General features: G+C 46.7%; 2 protein-coding genes across 2 annotated transcripts; both read left to right on the forward strand.

The window, feature by feature from the left end:
• The first annotated feature begins 433 nt into the window (after positions 1-433).
• Positions 434-2,032, forward strand: LOC120712606 (aspartic proteinase nepenthesin-1-like). The gene has a single exon (XM_039998435.1). The coding sequence runs from the start codon at positions 566-568 to the stop codon at positions 1,868-1,870; it is 1,305 nt and encodes a 434-aa protein (XP_039854369.1). The 5' UTR covers positions 434-565; the 3' UTR covers positions 1,871-2,032.
• Positions 2,033-6,935: 4,903 nt separating this feature from the next.
• On the forward strand, positions 6,936-7,984 carry LOC120639227 (two-component response regulator ORR12-like). Its single transcript, XM_039915213.1, has 5 exons — positions 6,936-7,023; positions 7,410-7,456; positions 7,561-7,638; positions 7,739-7,809; positions 7,903-7,984. Exons 1-5 carry the CDS (start codon positions 6,936-6,938, stop codon positions 7,982-7,984), a joined length of 366 nt encoding a protein of 121 aa, XP_039771147.1.
• Positions 7,985-19,966: the final 11,982 nt, after the last annotated feature.

Below are 19,966 nucleotides of genomic sequence, written 5' to 3' on the forward strand. Positions count from 1 at the left end.
TTGGTCTGGTGCGGTTTTGGTTTGGGTCTTAGACCATTAGCAGATTGAGCTATAGGGTTTTGATGATGTTGGGAGAGTGGAGACCTATGAACTAGGACTAAGAAACAAAGTTGACATAGATAGAGTATAATAAAGCTAAGCGCTAGGGGGGATCCAGCCCCCCTACCGGCCTAGTGCTCATGGATCCTCTCTAAGCCCCCAGCAAATTTTCAACATGAATCAAGGAGAGGAAGAAGAAAAAAAAGTGAGGATGAGGTGGACAAGCACCCCCAAATTTTGTGGGCTGAATCCAAGCACCAGTGGTGCATCTGCTCCGATAGAAGCTCTCATTTCTGCATAAAGCTAAGGTCTTCATTATTGTACGACGATGTCGCTGACTCGATCGCAAGCGGCTTCCCACGGCCAGATCAGACGCCTATAAAACGCCATGTACTCCACCGCCATTACAAGCACCAGAACAATGGTCGCCACACGTGTGAGCACAAATTAGAAAAAAAACGATCGTGCGTGCAAGCTAAGTGCCCACGAGGCCACGAGGAGTAGCAAAATCTAATAATTCCAAGGCATGGCTGCTCTACGTTCTTTCATCTTGCTCCTCGTGACCGTCCTCGCCTCCATGGCCGCTACAGGGACTGCCTCCTTTGACCTCCGCGCCGAGCTCAACCACCCCTACGCCGGAAGCCCGCTTTCCAGGTACGAAATGGTCCGCGAGGCCGCCAGCACGAGCAAGGTCCGGCGCGCTTGGACCGCCGCTAGGCTGGCCAATGCGTGCGGCGGGCGCGGCGGCGGCACCTCCGCACCGGACGTGCCGGTCACGCCCGCCGGCAGGTCCTTCTACACCCTGACCGTCGGCGTCGGCACTCCGCCGCAGTGGCACACGCTCGTCCACGACACGGGCAGCGACCTCGTCTGGGTTTTCTGCAAGCTGGTGGGCGGCGGCGCCACGCCGACCGACCCTCTCTACGACCCGGGCAAGTCGTCCTCCTTCGCCGCCGTCCCCTGCGACGGCAAGCTGTGCCGGGAGGGCGAGTTCCAGTCCAAGAACTGCTCCAGGAACCGGTGCCTCTACACCTACGCCTACGGCAGAGGCCAGACCTACGGCGAACTCGCCTCCGAGGTCTTCACGTTCGGCGCGCACCACAAGGTCCCGGCCACCCTCAACTTCGGGTGCGGGGGGAGGTTCTTGAAGGCCGACATCTTCAACGCCTCCGGCTTCCTCGGGCTCAGCCCGGACAGGCTCTCCTTCGTGACGCAGCTGCAGATACCAAGGTTCTCCTACTGCCTCTCCCCTTACACCGACCGTAAGAGCGGTCACATGTTCTTCGGCGCCATGGCCGACCTGTCCAGGTACAGGACCACGGGGCCGATACAGACCACTTCCTTTCTCAACAACCGGATCGGCAGCAACACCTACTACTTCCTGCCCCTGATCGGCGTCTCGGTCGGGGGCAAGAAGCTCGACGTCCCGGCGTCGAGCTTCGCCGGCACGTTCGTCGACTCCGGCTACACGACCGGCGCCCTCACGGCTCCAGCGCTGCGCGCCCTCGAGGAGGCGCTGGTGGATGCCCTGAAGCTGCCGCGGAGGGGCTCCTCCGACCCGGACTACGACTTCTGCTTCCAGCTGCCGCGCGGCGTGCCCATGACGGCGGTGCCGGCGCCGCCGCTGGTGTACCACTTCGAGGGCGGCGCCGCGATGGTGCTGCCTCGGGAGAGCTACCTCGCCGAGCCGAGCCCCGGGGAGATGTGCCTGGTGATCGGGGTGGATTCGCAGCCGGTCATCGGCAACTTCCAGCAGCAGAACATGCACGTGCTCTTCGACGTGCAGAACCAGAAGTTCTCCTTCGCGCCCACTCAGTGTGACCAGATCTGAGTCGTGACCTACATGAACATGAGCCTCTGCTGCTCTGCATTGGGATGGAGCAGAGCACAGAACGAAGAGTTACTATCTGCTCTACTATATATAGTGTAAGTTACAGTCAAAAAAGAAATAACGGGCTTACTAGTGTCTTGGATGTCCGATGAAAACTTTTCCCATTGAACGCTCCGTAGGTCCGACCCAACATCAAATTAAATAATAACATTCGCAACATAGAAGAAAAACATCTGCAACACAGAAAATCATCATTTGCAACATCAAAAAATATTGATAAAACTTGTTAGCCATCCTTTGATGATGATGAAAAAACCCACCGCAACATCTGTTTCATGTTGCATGGGACATAAGTTTCGACCTTGCCGATTGCCTAGCTTAGGAAGTGCCATAAGAATCTATCCGCAATCATCCCCCGGGGATAACGGCAATTAACCAACCTCGTTCATCGAGGAACCCTTCTCTCGTTGAACGCGGAACATTTAGATAAAACACTTGCAACAAATGCAACAACGCAACTTCTAGATCTACTTTTGCAATATCTACATGAAGCACATGCAACATTCCAAAAATCTTTACTGCAACATCATAAGATACATATTGCAACATGACTACCCGATGCTCGCCACAGCTTTCGGTCATCTTCAACCTTTCGGTCATCTTCAACCTCCAGGAGCTGACTGCCATGGACACCGCTTGGAACTCCTCCGTCGGCCTTCGTGGGGGAACCTGCGGGGAGTGGCGGCCCACCGACGGTAGGGCAGCCGGCGAGCTCCGCCACGACCGCGCCCTGAGGAGGACCTCCGCTCTTGCGTGTGGGAAGCTGCGGGGTACACGACCGGCGCCCTCACAGCTATTTTTGTATGCTATTTTTGGAGAAGAAATCTCACTCAACAATTTTGTTTTCGTGTAAATGAGAGGATATGGAAGAGAAGAGAAGAGAAGATGTTCAAATAAAGCTAGCTCAAATACGTGCTCAATTGGACTTCAAACCTGGCAAATTCGTTCTACATAGAAGTTTGATTCAGAAAATTGGGAGGTGCAAACGTGCTCAATTCGAGGAGTTCACTAGTACTCTACATAGCACTGCAGTGATGTACCTCAGAAAAGTTCAAGACAAGATTATTACCTATACCCATTAACTTAGTGGGAAGGTTAAGGAAATGTAGTGGTCATGTGGTTTCTTGCTCCTTACCTCGGGGTATTCCACATAAACAATTAATTTAAATAGAAATACTTGTTTGATTATTATGCTGCATTAATGGTTGAAGCTCTCCTCTTGTCCATCATAATTCATAAGATGGTACCTTATACTCTTCTATTTGTCAAATACATCAAGTGCTTAATGGAACCATCTTGTAGACTGGTATGTGAATGTGTCCCCTCACCGACACATAATTTGGCACATTTTATTATCATAGACCCATTGCCAAGTAAATCCAAAAGCCTAGTAGCGGAATACCTTCCACAAATATTGGAATTTGAGTTCTCAGTGGCAATCGTTTGTGGTACTACTTGATACAAAAAAAAGTCTGATTAACCCTTTCAAGCTTATTTTTTTTAACCATTCAGTAAGTTGATCATCATACCTTTCAAACTTGGTCTTGCACCATTCTATTAGATCTTTCGATCCTGCTGTCAATCGTCCATCCCATCTTTTGTCACTAGAAAAAAAAAAGTAACAAAGCTGACACTAGCCACATGATGAAATTTAATTTATTGGTACAGGATAGCGAAGACAACAATAAAGGGCAATCATCTTGTGCTGAACTATATATTGACGGTGATGAGGACATCCTAACCAACACCGCATCAAAATCAGTTACACCACCAAGTCTGACGCCAATTAATTACATGTGAAGAAACAACTGCCCGATCAATTACACACAACCAAGCATCATACATGCACACATAAGAATATGAAAGAGTCATGCATATAAACTTTAACAAGAGGTGCATGCTTTCCTATCTGAGATATATTTTAATATTGTCTAGAATTATATAATGCCTATGTTGTTTACACTACTCCGTCAATAGGGATATAAGAGGAAGAGGCCACACATCACTACTACAAAATTTCATTAACCGAGGCGCTTTAAAATTGCCTCGGAGGCGGGCACATTAAAAAACCGCCTCGGTTAATGCCTTCTATTAACCGAGGCGGTAATTCTTTATTAACCGAGGCGGTCAGAAAAAACCGCCTCGCAAAATAAATTAACCGAGGCGGGCAACTTTAAAGTAACCGCCTCGGTTAATAGTCCTATTTTAAGAGGCGGTCACCTTACAATGGTCCGCCTCGGTTAATAGATCTAGCCCACACGCGGCCCATATGAGCCCAATCGCTGAAAAAGAGTATAAAACAAATAAAACCCTAGGTCTCTCGTCCTCCCTCATTCACCGCCTCCACTCCTCTCCCCCCCCCCCCCCCCCCGCAGCATGGCCTGGACCCGCCGGCGCAGCGCCCCTGTGTGGACGGGGCGGCCGGATCCGCCGGCGGCGGCCTCCTCCGGTGCGGCAGCAGCCCTCGGCGTGGAGGGGGGCCGCCGGGGCGGCCTTCTCGGCATGGCCCCAAGCCTTGGAGTGGAGGGCGCATGGCGGGACGGGGCTGGATCTGCCACTGCCGACCTCCTACAGCGCGGACTCAGCCCTCATTGTGGAGGGGGCGCGGCGGATCCGGCCGAGCAGCGGCGGAGGAGGCCCTCCCTGGCAACGGTGTAGCGGCGGCGGACCTCACCCTCCTCCGCTGGCGGCGTAGAGGCTAGGCCCCGGCGGCGGCAGACCTCGCCCTCCTCCCCCGGCGGACCGCTGCAGGCCGGATCCGGCCCCGCCGGTGGTGGATTTGGGCTTCTCGGCGGCGGATCCGGTCCCACCGACGGCGGATCTGCGCTTCCCGGCGGCAGCGCGAGTGGCGGCGGCCTCCCCGTGGATGGGCTCGGCGGGCTCATCCACAGGTTTCCCTTTTTTATTTTTTTTATTTTATTAACCGAGGCGGTCACCCGCCTGCCTCCGTAAATCTACGATTAACCGTGACAGTAGATCTGAGGCGTTTGGGCCGCCCGCCTCGGAAAACTGTTTTTGCCCGCCTCGGTAAATGTTTTTTGTAGTAGTGCATTTCACAACTATAAGCACTGCTCAACCCCAAACCATTTGCTATTTCAATAGCCATGGAAGCACCAAATGATCACCATGTTGTTCTATACAAACTAATAGAATCAGTTGTACATGCAACCACCCATACGCAGGGGTGGGCCCCATTAAATTCAATGGTATATAGTTGAATACCAATTTGTTTTGAACAAAAAATTGTATACAGTGTATCCTATGTATAAAACTCAAATAAACAAAAATATATAGCAAAATCAGATTACTTATCTCTATTTTAGGCAAAAAAATCCCACCAGCCCAACTTCCCTCCCCACCGGCGGCCCACATACCCCCCACTAGGCCTCAACTTTGGGTGCGGGAGGTTCAACGCCTCCGGCTTCCTAGGACTCAGCCCGGACAGGCTATCCTTCATGACGCAGCGAGACGCCTGTGGTGACTTCGCCAATTGTGAGGATTTGCCGGCTCAGTCTTCGAAGATGCTCATAAGGATAGGGTTTGTGTACGTGTATTTATAGGGATGTGAGTGTGCGTGCGTTGTGAGAGTCTGAGTTATACTGTGTATTCTCAAAAAAAAAAAGTTGCAGACACCAAGGTTCTCCTACTGCCTTTCCCCTTACACCAACCGTAAGAGCGGCCACATGTTCTTCGGCGCCATGGCCGACCTGTCCAGGTACAGGATCACGGGGCCGATCCAAACCACTTCCTTTCTCAACAATCGGACCAGCAGCAACATCTTCTACTTCCTTCCCATGATCGGCGTCTAGGTCCGGGCAAGAAGCTCGACCTCCCAGCGTCGAGCTTTGTCGTCACGTTCGTCGATTCCGGATACACGACCGGCGCCCTCACGGCCCTAGTGGTGCGTGCCCTCCAGGAGGCGCTAGTAAATTCTCAAAGTTACAAGAAAGGATCCAAATACACTTGTTTATTTAGAATGTATAAAGGAGTTGGCATTCTTACTTAATCCATGTTGTAGCTTACAAAGGGGTTTTTTCTCCCCCTTTTGCTACCAAGACTCAAGTGCTCACTAAGAATTCCTCTTCTCCATATCTAGAATACCGGGCTACAAACCTTATACAAATCTTCTCTTTGGAAGCTCCCACGGTATCATGCGTATTATGTTGTGTTCAGTATTTGTCTTCCTATTTGGTATTATACCTGTTGTATAGACCATTAGCATATTGTGATCTAAGATTTTGATTGTCATTCAGAACATACAGTACGGATCTAATTAATTAATCATCAAAATTTACCACATAACTTGAGGCCTAAATTCTTACAGGATCTACCCAGACCCAAAATATACACCTCAACATTGAATTCTAGGGCCAAGGTCTTCAATTGCTTCATCAGCGCATCTATACAACACACAACGTTCATGTATTGATACTTCCTTAAGGCATTATAGTCAAAAGTAAGAGGAAGTTCATTGTAGATATATTACCATATCTTTCGGATACATTCATTGCGGATATAGTCTATATCTTACGGATACGTTCATTGTGGATAGAGTCCATATCATACGGATATGTTCATTGCGGATAAATTCTATATCCTACAGATACGTTCATTGCGGATATATTCTATATATATCTTAAAGATAAGCTCACTTGTCGTCTTGCAACATATAATAGTTGCCGTCCTAGTATTATTCGTTGTTTCTATATCTTCAGGATATTGTTACTGTTGGCACACTACTCTGGGTTTAGAGAAATTGTTAGTATAAGTTGTTGATTCTTAGTCTAAAGATATTGTTGATATATCAAATCAATGATGTTGTATCTTAAGGATAGTTAGTATAGCGGAAAGTTGTTTATTCTTTCTTCATTTATCCTGAGGATGTAGCCAGTACAACCAGACATTGCTATATAAATAGGTCCATCGTGGCTTCACCTCCACAACAACACAATACAAACTATCTTACACCAAAGGTAGCAGGGTCGACCTGAAAGCAAAGAGTATGATGGCCAGTCCTCATGTTCTCTTGGTTGAGGACTCTTGTGTTGACCGTCTCGTTGCATCGAGGCTTTTAAAGAGCTTTAACGTTCGAGGTGAAATAACTAATATGAATTTCCATTTACATTCTACAATCAGTCTTTTAGATGTATTGTTTTGTAAGTATTTAGTTCTAAGCTTCATTCCTATTCATAAGTGGAGAATTATGGTATGTACCACCGACTTCCCATGCCACATAGATGCACTTATGTTCTTGTGTAGTGTCATTGTTTTCAATTAGATACACCTTGAGTTACAGTGGACATTAATTTTGGCCATCTTTTAAATATATAAAATCCATCAATTTTTATCTTTGCACTTGAATATTTTTTAAGTGTCCCATGTCACATAGATGCAGTTATCCATCGTTAATATTTTTATCTTTGCCTAAGCTGTTCCATGTTTGATATGTTTCTTGTTATTATTCTTGGGAATTTTCCAGTGACCGCAGTGGAAGGTCCTAAGGAAGCCTTGAAGTTCTTGGATATGGTATATGTATATAGTTTATAAGTTGCTATTCATAATAATATCCTTACTTATTTTAGTTTATTTGATTATTTACTAAATATTTGTCTATATGCACTTGAATATAGGAACATGATGTGCAATTGATTCTCACGGATTATTGTATGCCTGATATGACTGGATATGATCTTCTGGTTGAGGTCAAGGTAGGTTCCTTTTACGGAAAATAGTTCTAATTTCATCAAACGTTGTGTTGAATGTTTTGCTCCCATGTACTAATAATTAAGTAATTTTTTTCCTAAATAGAAATCACCCAAGCTTAACCATCTGCCTGTGGTGATTACATGCACTGATGACATCCCTGAAAGGATTAAAATGTGAGTAAATAGATAGATTGTCAACTCATGTATTATTTTCACATAATTTTACCTAACTATTCAATTTGTTCTATGTTCCTATTTTGTATGAAGGTGCCTTGATGGAGGTGCAAAGGACTATATCATCAAGCCCATCAAAGTTGACAATGTATCTCGCCTTCTGAGCTACATTTGATGAGCTGACAAGGGCGATGAATAAAGACAAAATAATATAACTCGCCTATAGAGTTATATTTCTCGTTATCTAGCAGCAATCATTATTTTGGATTTGACCATATATGGTCCCCTTTATATCATCATTTGCTTCCAACCCGTTTAAACTTATGTAAGACTATTGTGTGACTATCGTGACCATGTATGGTCCTCTTTTATGTCACTGTGTTTGATCCATTTGAACTTCTATATAAGACTATTATGTGACTTTAAGTGTTTTATGTCTTCATGATCATGCCTCTTTACATTACAAGCTACAAACTAGTTGGCAAACATTGAAGATATTTTATCTTCGCATATGCCATTTTAATGGTTAAGAGATTATTAAGTGCCATGTTAATATTGTGAACCTGTTGGTCTCTTATTGATTTACTACTTGTTAATACTTGCAATGGAGGATACTCACATATTTCATTGTTGGTACGTGACTCGTTCTTCTCTCCACGTGCCAAAATCCTCGAGCCCTATTTACCAGCATCTTGCTCCCCTGTTCCTCCTGCTCACCCCCATCCAAAGATGCTAAGGTAAAATCACTTCGCAGGAAAAGCCCTTTAGAATCAACCACACTGCAACACACGGCGTAGAGACAAAGCCGAAATGATTAGCGCGAGCACTCACCATGCTCCTAGCGCGGTAGCTCCCCTCATTGCTCAACGAGTCGTGATTTGTCTCTCCCTCCCAAGTCACAAGCATCGTTGAATTTTACTCCACTTAGTCCAATTTTTATTAACATATACAAATTTAGCTCTCTTGTCAGTCCTCTCTCAATTCTGTGGCAAGATCCACTTACTCCAATTTTTATTAACATATACAAGTTTATATTCATCCAACTTCATATTAAAAACTTATAAATATATGTGTGCAGTTGATGGGTTTTCATCGTCTCACCGCTCGATCGTAAATAGACCCAGCCGTAAAACCCACCTACTACCACCGGTCCATACTACATATACAAGATAGAGGTGATAGTTGTTTTCACCGCTGGTTCCCATGGGCACAACTGTGAGAACCTATCTCCGGTGAAACCCCTTTGCAATGACCTATTTCTGTAGTAGTGCTTGTTTTTATTTGACAAACTCAAGATGTAATATTATGAAACAGGTTGAAAGGATCTAATGTCCCAAAGAGGATATGAATTGGGACTAATTTAAATTTAAACTAGAACAAGAAGCAACACTAGTCTAGAATTTTTGTTGAAACAACAGTTTCGTACCATGCTAGTTAAACAATCATGATGATGGAATGTTGGTGATGAGGATAAAAGTAACTGGTGCTGCTAAACCACCAATTACTGACTTAATCCCTGTTAGCGACCCAAAAACCTAGGGCAAGGTAGCGAATACCAGACCAAGTCAACAGACGGCCCAACTAAAAGAACTAGCCCACAGACTCGTTGGCAAGCGGCCTTGCCCGACCTCTACGAGGGATGACCACCTCACCTGACTCCTGCAGAGGGAACTCCGCCTCGCCCGACCCCCGCGGGAGTAAACCCACTCTGCTTGGCTTGGGAAGGGGCCCGCACCGCCATGTGGCGGCCGTTAGACCCCAAGCCGGAGGGGGACGCCCCCTAGTCAAGGGAGGGTCCGCCACCGAGCTGTCATGTCGGACGATAGAAGGCATAACCGCCCACGATGGCAACCACTCCCATGTACGAATCATGACTACAGCAGTGTGCAACGGGAGGCGCGCTGACCGTCAGGACAGGGACGAGACGGAGCGCCAACTCCACCATACAAGGATGTCATTGTAACACCCCGGTGTTAATTTTTTTTACGCTAATATCATGCTTAATCGCTAATCAAGGCTAATCACCGTCATTAGCGCTAATCGAGTTCGCATAGTAACTTTCATTTTAGCCGTGTTCGACCCCATTTTTCTCGATGATCCGAACCTCAAATCAACTTTCGCCCAAAACGAAAGTCTATTATGAGGTGTTCATAATCATATGAAGTCTATTATTAAACATTTTTAGCTTCATAAGTGTTGTGGTTTGTTCTGTAGAATTCAATCTTCATCTAGGTGCTATCTGAATAATTGTTTTATCCTGATTAAATGGCTGCATGAGTTGGCATAATTTTTACAGGATAGATCACTCTGTTTACCTTCTGTTTGATGTAATTTTTGCTGAATTTCTTACTGTTTGAATACTGAGTGGTTGATTTATTAGCAAACCATATTTTACTTGTTATAGGAAATCACTTCTTTTTGCTTGGTGAAGTTAGTATAGTTCTTTTGTGCTGTTGATCATGATGCCTTGGGTAGTTAGAAATGTTAGTTATCTACTCTATAAACAATTGCCCATGTAATATGATTGTTTGCTATTTGTAGACTATAACTTTATCGTGATATGAGTGTGTTTATAATATTGTTCTTGCATTACATATAGATACGACTGCTCTATCGGACGGAACGTACGAGTTGATCCCGGATTCCGAAGGAGGTGATCTCGAAGCTCAAGTCAACACTGCTGTACTAACTGAAGCCCCGGACCAAAGTTCGGAAGAGCCCAGGGCTGAAATAGTTAGTGACTATCGAGAAGGCAAACCCCGGACATAACCTATATTTCAAATTATTATCATTTACTGTTATTCCTTACTTGTGCATTTACAGTTCTTAGGATTTGAATTGAAACCCTAGATGCATGATCCTAGGAACCTATGTACTGAACACTAGACCTGAGTTCGAATAATTGCTAAGCTTATAAGACCGGTAAAAGTGGAGTGATTGCCTGTCACTCACGAGCTCTATAGGAATTGCTTGTTTACTTTCTGTTATCAATATAAGGACGACGGACGGGGTTGTGTTCGATATCATGACATTTTGTGAGACCCCGTCTATGTTGATGAACTTGCTAAGGTCGCAGTGTGTGGTAGCAGTGGTTAAGATTTTCAACGTACTAGCCACATGCCGTAAATATGGTACGCGGTAAGCCTAGTAGCCGATTGGACCGGAGAGTGGATATACCTTTCACTCTCTCTTAGGGATAGGTTTTATTTTTATGTTGCGCAACACTGCGACTTCGAGGGACAAGGTTGGACCTTGGAGCCCTGTAGTCGGGGAGAGTGACCCTATCCACAAGCCGGAAAGAAAGGTAAACGGTTGTTTGGGAACGACCCGACGGTGTTCCAAACGTGTGTGTTAGGTCTGCCTGGTCAGGTTAACAAATTCGATCCGAATCGTCTGCTTCTCACAGTTTGGGACTGCTTGATCCCTTTGCCACACAGAGTAATAAGGGCAACATTATGATATTCAATTTTGATGTTTGCTTAAAGATCTACCATGGTTGAGAAGTAGTTGCTTACATATAATGGTTAATCAACTAGAATCTTGGAAGCTAAAATTTGAAAGTAAGGACCTACTCTTTATTGCTTTTCAGCAAAAAGGAAAACCAGAGCCTCACAAAACCCTGCATAGTCTAGTTAGGTGGGCTACGTATACCCGTTGACGATTAAGTCTTGCTGAGTATTAGAATACTCTGCCTTGCTATTGAAACCCTTTTTCAGGTATGAGTTTTGAGGACCAGGTCGCTAGTTTGTCTTGGCCCTGCTCTTTGCCTCCTGGCTGGTCTGTAGAGTGGGATACGTCTTCGGCCGGCAATGACCCTGACGAGTGATACCGTGCTTGGGCTAGCCTGGTATACTTTTGTGACATGTTGTAGCCGTCGTGTTCTATTTCCGCTGCTTTTCAAACTCTGAAGTTGAAGTTATGGCTTGTATAACTATTTTTACTAAGTTTGGTTTTGTAATAATGTTTTGAACAGGTTTGTAATCACTACTGAGGTTGTGTTGTAAAATATGTGGTTGTAATATCTCTGGACTCGCCTTCGTGCGGGGTATGCTTGTTCGATCCGAGAACCGGTGATTGTATCAGGACGTTACCCGACAGACCAAGAATTGTTCCGTTTGAAGTGCGTTTTTGTCGGTGTTGCCTTTATGGTGATGGCCAGCGCACTTGAGCCGGGATAATTCAGGTGGTTCTGCCACAGCTGGTATCAGAGCTACAAGCGTACACCAGAGGTGTTGGAACCTTAAAAATCACTTTCCGTATAAAATTTGACCAACAAGGTATTTCTAAAAACTACGTTGGATTCGTTAAGGGTTGTGCATAGAACGTAAAGTCCTAGGGAATTTATGGGAATTACTAGGTGGCTATTTATGTATGGTTTATGTTATCTGACTTCCAGCACTTTACATTTTGTCAAACCATACTCACAAGCAACCCTTAATTTTTGTAACGACGCACCTACGTTAAGGTAAGAAGGTAAGGATCCTCAGTCAGCTGAGGGAGTCTGACCTTTCCGTCGGTGATGCGAGCCGAACGCTGCCCTCAAGCAGTGGCTTACTTGAGGTGCTCCCAATATACCAACTTTTAGTTGACTATATTGGAAGTAAAGTGTACTCGGTCAGCTGAGGGAGTCTGACCTTCCCGTCGGCGATGTGAACCGAACGTTGTGCTCAACCAGTGGCCTACTTGAGCTGCTGCCAATATACCGACCTCGGTCGACTATATTGGGAGTAAAGGAACTTGTGAATACGCCACTGAGTAGCGTATGTTAACGTTGGCCATACGGCGGAAATTGTATGGCTGCCGCTTCTATAGTGAGCGGTAATGTATGGGAACGCTTTCATGAGTGCTGGCATGAAAGGTTCAATGGATATATATATATATATATATATATATATATATATATATATATATATATATATATATATATATGTTCTGTCAATCTTTTGCAGGTACACTAACCGCGATTCGATAAGTTAAGAACGGTTAGAATTTATCGACTAGCTATATAGGGAGAGCCGTATCTATGTTATGCCACCGTACTAACCACGTAAGCCCAACCATAGTTGGCAATTGTTTATCTTTTGAGGAACGAACAGGACGTCCATGCATATGTGGTTGATATTTGCTTTGATTCCTAGAATGTGAAAATGTTACATGAGTCTTCTTAAGGAATCTCTAGAGTTTGTTTTCATGAATATGTTTAGTGTGGTTAAACAAAGGGTTGAATGAAAACTTGGTTTGAGAGAGGGAGTTTGAGTCATGTCTTTATTCATAATTCCATCTTGATGTCTTGATGATCTTTTCGTTCCATAGAATCTCAAATGATGAACCAGTACCAATTGTGGTTTGTTTATTTCCTGAGCCTAGTAAACTTTTGAGTTAGAATCACATTTTTCTGCAGTCTTCTTAAAGTTATATTTGAGAAGTCTTGAGATAATCATATTACTCACATTTGAATCTTTTTTGATTCAGATGGCGGGCTGTCACCATATCTTTTGGGATGAGGAGGGATGTGCTCATACTGATTGCTTATACTGGGAGGGCTTTCCGAGGATTCTGTGGGATACACTCCGTATTTTTCACTACCCAGACCCACCCCGGTACAAGGGACGCCAGTTTTCTGAGGATGGAGTTCAGAAGAACAGAGTTACCATGACCATTCCTCAGCACCCCACCTTGGAGTGGCCACCTATTGAGATTGAGGTGATTGGGTACCGTCATGTGGACGCTTTTGAGACAGCAGCTCTCAAAGCTATCACTACTTTTTGTGAGTACCATCCCGAGGAGGTAGCTGCGTATTCTATTGGTTTGTTTCCAGCAGTCAATGCTGGCAATGCAGAGTGGCTTTTCAGGACCACACACTTCGGGCACTTAGTTGGAGATGTAGTGGATGAGACTATTCAGGCTGTGACCAGGTATATGAATGCTCAGTCCCACTATCAGATTCTTCAGCAGCGACACATGGAGCAGGAGATAGACTTGGCCCAGACTTTCCAGCAAGGTCTTCGTTTGAGGGATACTCAGATTCAGGGGCTTCAGGATGCTGTTGCAGGAAGAGATCATGCCATTGTACAGTTTGAGCATCAGATTATGGAGCATGGTGCTGAGATAGAGCAGCGCAACACCGTGATTGGTTTTCTTCAGGGGCAGGTGCATGAACTCCAAGCGGATCTAGATGATGCTATGGCACATATTGGTATGCTCCAGGAGCAACCAGTTGTTCCAGCCGAGCCTGCAGCAGCAGAAGAGGACCCAGAGGAGGTTGAGGGAGTTTCTGATTTAGATTCAGAGCACGCACTTGCTGAGCCTAACCCTCAGCCGGACGACTCTTCTTCCGGCAGTGCTTCCTCTGTGGGCAACCTCGACGTCTTCTAGGAACCTTAGGCTTATCCTAGATAGATTGTGTTTTTCTTGTTGTAGTATATGTACATAGGGAAGGAGATGTTGTAAAATAGCCTAGGAAGGAGTACCACTTGTTGTAACATATGTGGTAAGGGTGTGTGATGCTAGATTGTAAGAAAAAGGCTACTTTGGATGTAAAATAAGTAGCGACTACCAGTTTGGAAATCATGATCTTCCTACTTGCCAAATCTCTTCATTTGTGCATTTCTAGGCTGTTTGATGAATACTTAAGATGTTGCAAATTTTGTGGCATGTGTGCTCATCAAATTTTAGCCTATTGAGTCTGTGAGACTATATTTTTAGTCCAATCACTACTATGATCTCTGTTGATTAGCAGCGTAGCATAGAACGATGAAGAGTGAATTGCTAGATTATCTTCTTTACCCTTTTGCTCTCAGCATTGAGTATCAATACGACGGAGTATGAAGCCATCTAACAGCTGACCGATTCTGGGTTATGTGGGTTGAACAATTATGTGTTATGCATATTGTGTTACACCGCATCTAGTTAAATTCTGCTAATTTTGTTTTGATATCCAATGTATGATCATTGCACGTACCATTGATTTTGGGAGCAAGAAAAATGTATCTAATGGATATCTTCCATAGTTACAGATGGTTGGTCATACTCGTGGATCGCCGGAAGGCTTCGGCCGTGAGACTGGCAGTGGATCTCAGCAGCCAGCACCACCACCGCCAAATCTGGCTGAATTAATGGTCATGCAAACTGAATTGCTTCGCCAGCTGGTCCAAGGGCAACAAAATCAGCCACGCTAACAGCATGGAGGACGGGATGCACAACCCGCGGGTTACCAGGAATTCTTTGGTACCCAACCTCCACTTTTCAGTCGAACGGAGGAACCTTTGGATGCTGATGCTTGGCTCCGTACGATTGATTCCAAGTTTGCTCTGCTAGCGGTACCTTGTGCTGATGCAAAAAAGGCCCACTTTGCCACCCAGCAACTTCGTGGTCCTGCACGTATATGGTGGGATCATTATTGTGCGATGCAGCCAACTGGACATATCATCTCTTGGGAGGAATTCCGAAATGCCCTCAGATCACATCATATCCCTGATGGACTCATTGAGAGAAAGTTAAATGAGTTCTTGGCTCTGAATCAAGGAACCCGCACTGTTCTACAATATGCACAGGCTTTCAATCAACTGTGCCAGTATGCGGGCCATCATGCTGATACTAACGCCAAGAAGCGTGATCGTTTTCGTCGTGGTCTCACTACCAAGCTCAAGGAACGCCTGAACCTTGTTCATCCAAACACTTACAATGAGCTGGTCAATCTGGCCATTACTTAAGAGGACTGTATTGCTGCACATCATGCTGAGAAGAAGCGTAAGGCACCAACGGGACCCTCGAGTGCTCAGCCACCGAGGTATCGTCTGGTGCAGAACACTCCACCCAGACCTCCACAGAGAAATGCCCCAACGGGCAGGCTTGTTTTTAGGCCGCCTCAGCAGCAAGGAGGATTCAGACCTCCAATGCCTCAGCAGCAGTAGCCATAGCAGTTTGGCCCACGGCCAAATGCCCCACAGTTCAATCGTGGGAATGGTAACAATCGGTGCTTCAACTGCTGTAACACCCTAATTTAAATTTCAGCATTTATCAATAAATTTAATTGGCTTTATTTAAATTTCTAAGGTTTATTGTGTTAGACTTACATTTAATCTAAATTTTTGTTCTATGAGTAATTAAAATTTTATCATAGGCTTAAACTTTTGTGTTGCATTCATGCTGGTGCATAGTTTTAATTAATTGAGTGTGGTTTGAATTCAAAACTGTTTTTGAATTCAAACTTTGTTTGAGTTAAAACTAGAAATAGGAAAAGAAATTAGAAAAGGAATCCAAACCCAACAAGCTAACCAAACCCGGCCCGAGAACCCCAACAGCCCAGCCCATCCTTCTCCCGCATGGGCCCAGCCCTTTCTCCGCACCTGCCCACTCCCGCAGTGCCTCCAACCCGGCCCAGCCTATGCGCGCGGCCCATCCCTCCGCAAGCTAGCCGCTCAGCACGCACGCGTCCACGCCTGCAGCGCGCTCGCCCACCCGCGCTCACCTGCCCCACTTCCCCACGGCCCGCTCGCAGCGCCGCGTCACCAGGCCCACGCCAGCGCGCCCGCCTCTCGCCCAGCTCCTCGACCCCGGCCCACCTGCCAGCGCCCGCTGCCTCCGCTGACAGCCCGGCCCCGCCCGTCAGGACCTCCTCAGTCCTTCCCTTCCCGGCTCCACGCAACCGCGCCCGAAACGGCCGGTGAGATCACCGGGGATCTCTTTCCCCCGCGCGCACGCCGAGATCCCCGGCCATCCCTTCTTAAACGCGCCCTGGCCCTCTCCCGCACCCCACCTCGCCCTGCCGCAGCCGCACCCACCCTAGCGCACCGCCCCGCACAGCTCCGCCGTGCCGCCGCTCTGCACCGCCAGGATTCGGCCACTCCGCCGCACCAGGGCCCCGTCCAAGGAGAGCACCGGCTCCGCCTCGACCTCTGGAGCTTCCCCGGGCCTGCTGTACTCTACTCCAACCTCTGCAGCGACCTTCTCCGCGAGCGCCGCCCGCGACCACCGCCCAGACTTCGCCGGCAACCACCCTGTGCCGCAGCTCCGTCCACCGCAACCCCTCGGTGAGCTTTCCCGTGCCCCTACCTTGCCTGCGCATGAGTTCTAGTCCGACTTAGACCCCGGTGCTCCCCTGTCCGCGCGAGGCGCCACTCGCCGGAGTACCGCCAGGCCAGCTCGCCGTGGCGAGCCGTGTCCCGCTGCGCCATAGCCGTGCTAGAGCCTCCAGTAGCTGCGCCATGCTCTGCGTGTGTGCCCTGCTTCCGTAGCACCCCAAATCGAGCCGGTAACGCGCGCCTACGCGAACTTCGATGAACCTCGCCGCCGCAGAGCCGCCCCCTTCACGGTGCGCACCACTACACCCATCGCAGGCCCGCACAACCCACATGGGTGGATTACGCGTGCCACGGGCATGCTCCAGCGCCAAACCGCGGCCTGAATCGGCCACGGGAACGTCGGGATTGTTTCCTCCGGTGAAGCTCCGCCGCGGAGCTCTGCTCCGGCGAGCAGCGCCGCCGCCCCGCTCGCCCTTTCGCCCTGAGCCGCTAGATCCCGAATCAACGGCCCCGATTAGAATGTGGGCCGATCCGATCTGATCCGCCAGATCGCGATCTGACGGCCCAGAATCAAAGATACCGGTTCGGCCGGTACTTTTTGCTAAAGAGCCCTTTAGTTTTCCGAGATTCAACCCGCAGTCCTGTGCCATTCAAAAGTATTTCCAAATAGGTCCTGTTTTTAACGCTTAAGCCCCTGGCCTTCTTAGAAATCGAACCCGCGGTCCAGAGTTGTAGTTTTTGCACGTTGGACCCTAGATCTTTAGTTTAATTACGTTTTAGCCCTCGGTTTTTGCAGAAAACCCCCTGGAACTTAGTTTTTCTCGCAAATAAGCCCTTGAACCTTGTTTTTAGCCTAGAAAATGCGTTTTAGCTCTGTTTTTAGCGTTCTTTATGTCCACGCGATCGTTGTAACGCGTAGAATAGTTTTAGACTAGTTTAGTGTGCTGTTTTTATGTATTGATGTACTGTTTCTTAGTTTTTGTTAGTATTTGCTTGTATGCTTATTATTGTGCATTGTTTTGGCTATGTGTTCGTGAGTAGACGTTGATCCATCTGAGGAGCCCCAGTACCAGTACCCGGAGCAGCCGTCTTCGGAGCAGTTTGAGCAGCAGCCAGAGCAGTACGAGGAAGGCAAGTATAACATGAACACCACCTATCATCTTTAATTACAATTTCATACTGCATTTTAATACTGTATGCCTATAAGGATTTCCTAGCCACTTTATATCCTTTATATATACCTTTGGGTTGCATTTTGGTTAGTTGTGCTAGGTTGCTGCGCTATAACACTCTCTGGTCCTTTTTTTAATTAATTTGATTAATGGTTTACTTGAACTTAATTCTGAGAGTGGCCCTCTGTGCTTCGTGCTTGAGTGGCTCACGTCTCGTTAAAATATGGTTTTTGTAGAAACATGGTTTAGGGGGCCAGCACGGTGCTTAGTGCTTGGTTGGCCACTCTCCATAAGGACCGGTTCATAGAGCGACAACCTGGGATAACAGCGCTACCACAAGGCTAGAATGGGATAGACTTGGCTTACTAATTAGGTCTTTTTGGTTTGGAGTAACTTACCTGCGGGGCAAGAGTAGTAAGCTTCAATGGTCCCTGCTCCTCCGGCTGGTCTGTGCTTGGTTTGCGTACCTGTGCTTGTACCCCCGTGAGGTGGGCCCCATCGTCGCTGACCTAACTCTCGCGGTTACGCCTTACCAACGAGATTCTTTGTAACGGCCTCGTAGTGAGTCGCTAGCCATCTCACCTAAGGAAGTGTGATGAACCTCTGGCGTAGCTCACGACTTGTGGGTAAAGATGTGCAACCTCTGCAGAGTGTAAAACTGGTATACTAGCCGTGCTCACGGTTATGAGCGGCCCAGATCCTCCTTTTGATTAGTGGAGTTATCTCCTTCCGACGAGGGAGGTGCTTCTCGGGGTTACCTTGGTGGTTTGGTTTTAGTTTGGTTCTCAGTAGTTTCTTAATTAATTCTGATTAATTACTATGTAACTGGGTTAATGGTAATTCATCAACTCGTAGTAATTAGCTTTATTAAAATTTTGCCAAGACTTAAAAGCTAATGCAGTTGAGTCAGCCAACCTTAGAGCCTCATAGTTTGTGTTATACTTGTTGAGTACAAGTTGTGTACTCACTCTTGCCTCTTCTCTACTTTTTCCTCTTGGCTACGCTACTGCTGCTCAGTTCCTGCCGACACGAGGGAGTTCGTCCAGCGCTACCAGGACTACGAGGACTTCTAGGTGTTCGTCTCCCAGTCGACGTCCCTGTGGCGCCCTGCTTCAGCTTCGGAGAGCTTTATCGTATTTTCTACTTCGCTTCCGCTGTATCAGACATTTTTATCATTAATGTAGTAAATAACATTCGTATTTCGTTTTATTATGACTTATTCGTGATATATGCTGTGATATACTGTTCATTCTGTTGTATATACGTGTGACTTGATCCTGGCACGTATATGATTGCTCGGTTTATGTTCTTTTATAAACCGGGTGTTACAACTGCGGCAGTACTTCCCACTTTGCCAAGAATTGTTCGCAGCCCAGAAAGAATGATCCAGGGCAGAACTCCAACCAGAACAACAACAAGGGCAAGGGCAAAAGGCAAATGGTGCAAGTTCGGCAAGGGCGAGTTAACTTCACTACTCTTGCAGACCTTCCTGAAGGCGCACCAGTCATGACGGGTACTTTCTCTATTCACAATAAACCCGCAGTTATATTATTTGATTCTGGTGCAACTCATAATTTTATAAGCGCCAAATTTGGAGCAAGAATAGGATTGGACTTTTGTGATACTAAGGGATCTTTTATGATAGCAACCCCTGGTGGGAGGATAGCTTCCAATCAAATCACTAGACATGTCCCAATTAAGCTGGGTAGCAATTTGATAAAGACAGATTTGATCTTGTTGAATTTAGAAGGCATGGATGTTATTTTGGGCATGGATTGGATGACTAAACATAAAGTACTATTAGATATCTCTTCCCTAGCTATCGAGATAGATTCTCCACATCAAGGAGCCACCATACTCAAGATGGCAACGGGTACAAAAAATCCGCAAATCCGCGGATACCAAACCCGGTGGGCGCGGATTCGGGTCTGGATTTGTACCCGCGGGCACGGGCACGGGTAC

The sequence above is a fragment of the Panicum virgatum genome, chromosome 6K (genome assembly GCF_016808335.1).
Source record: "Panicum virgatum strain AP13 chromosome 6K, P.virgatum_v5, whole genome shotgun sequence".
Taxonomy (NCBI): domain Eukaryota; kingdom Viridiplantae; phylum Streptophyta; class Magnoliopsida; order Poales; family Poaceae; genus Panicum; species Panicum virgatum.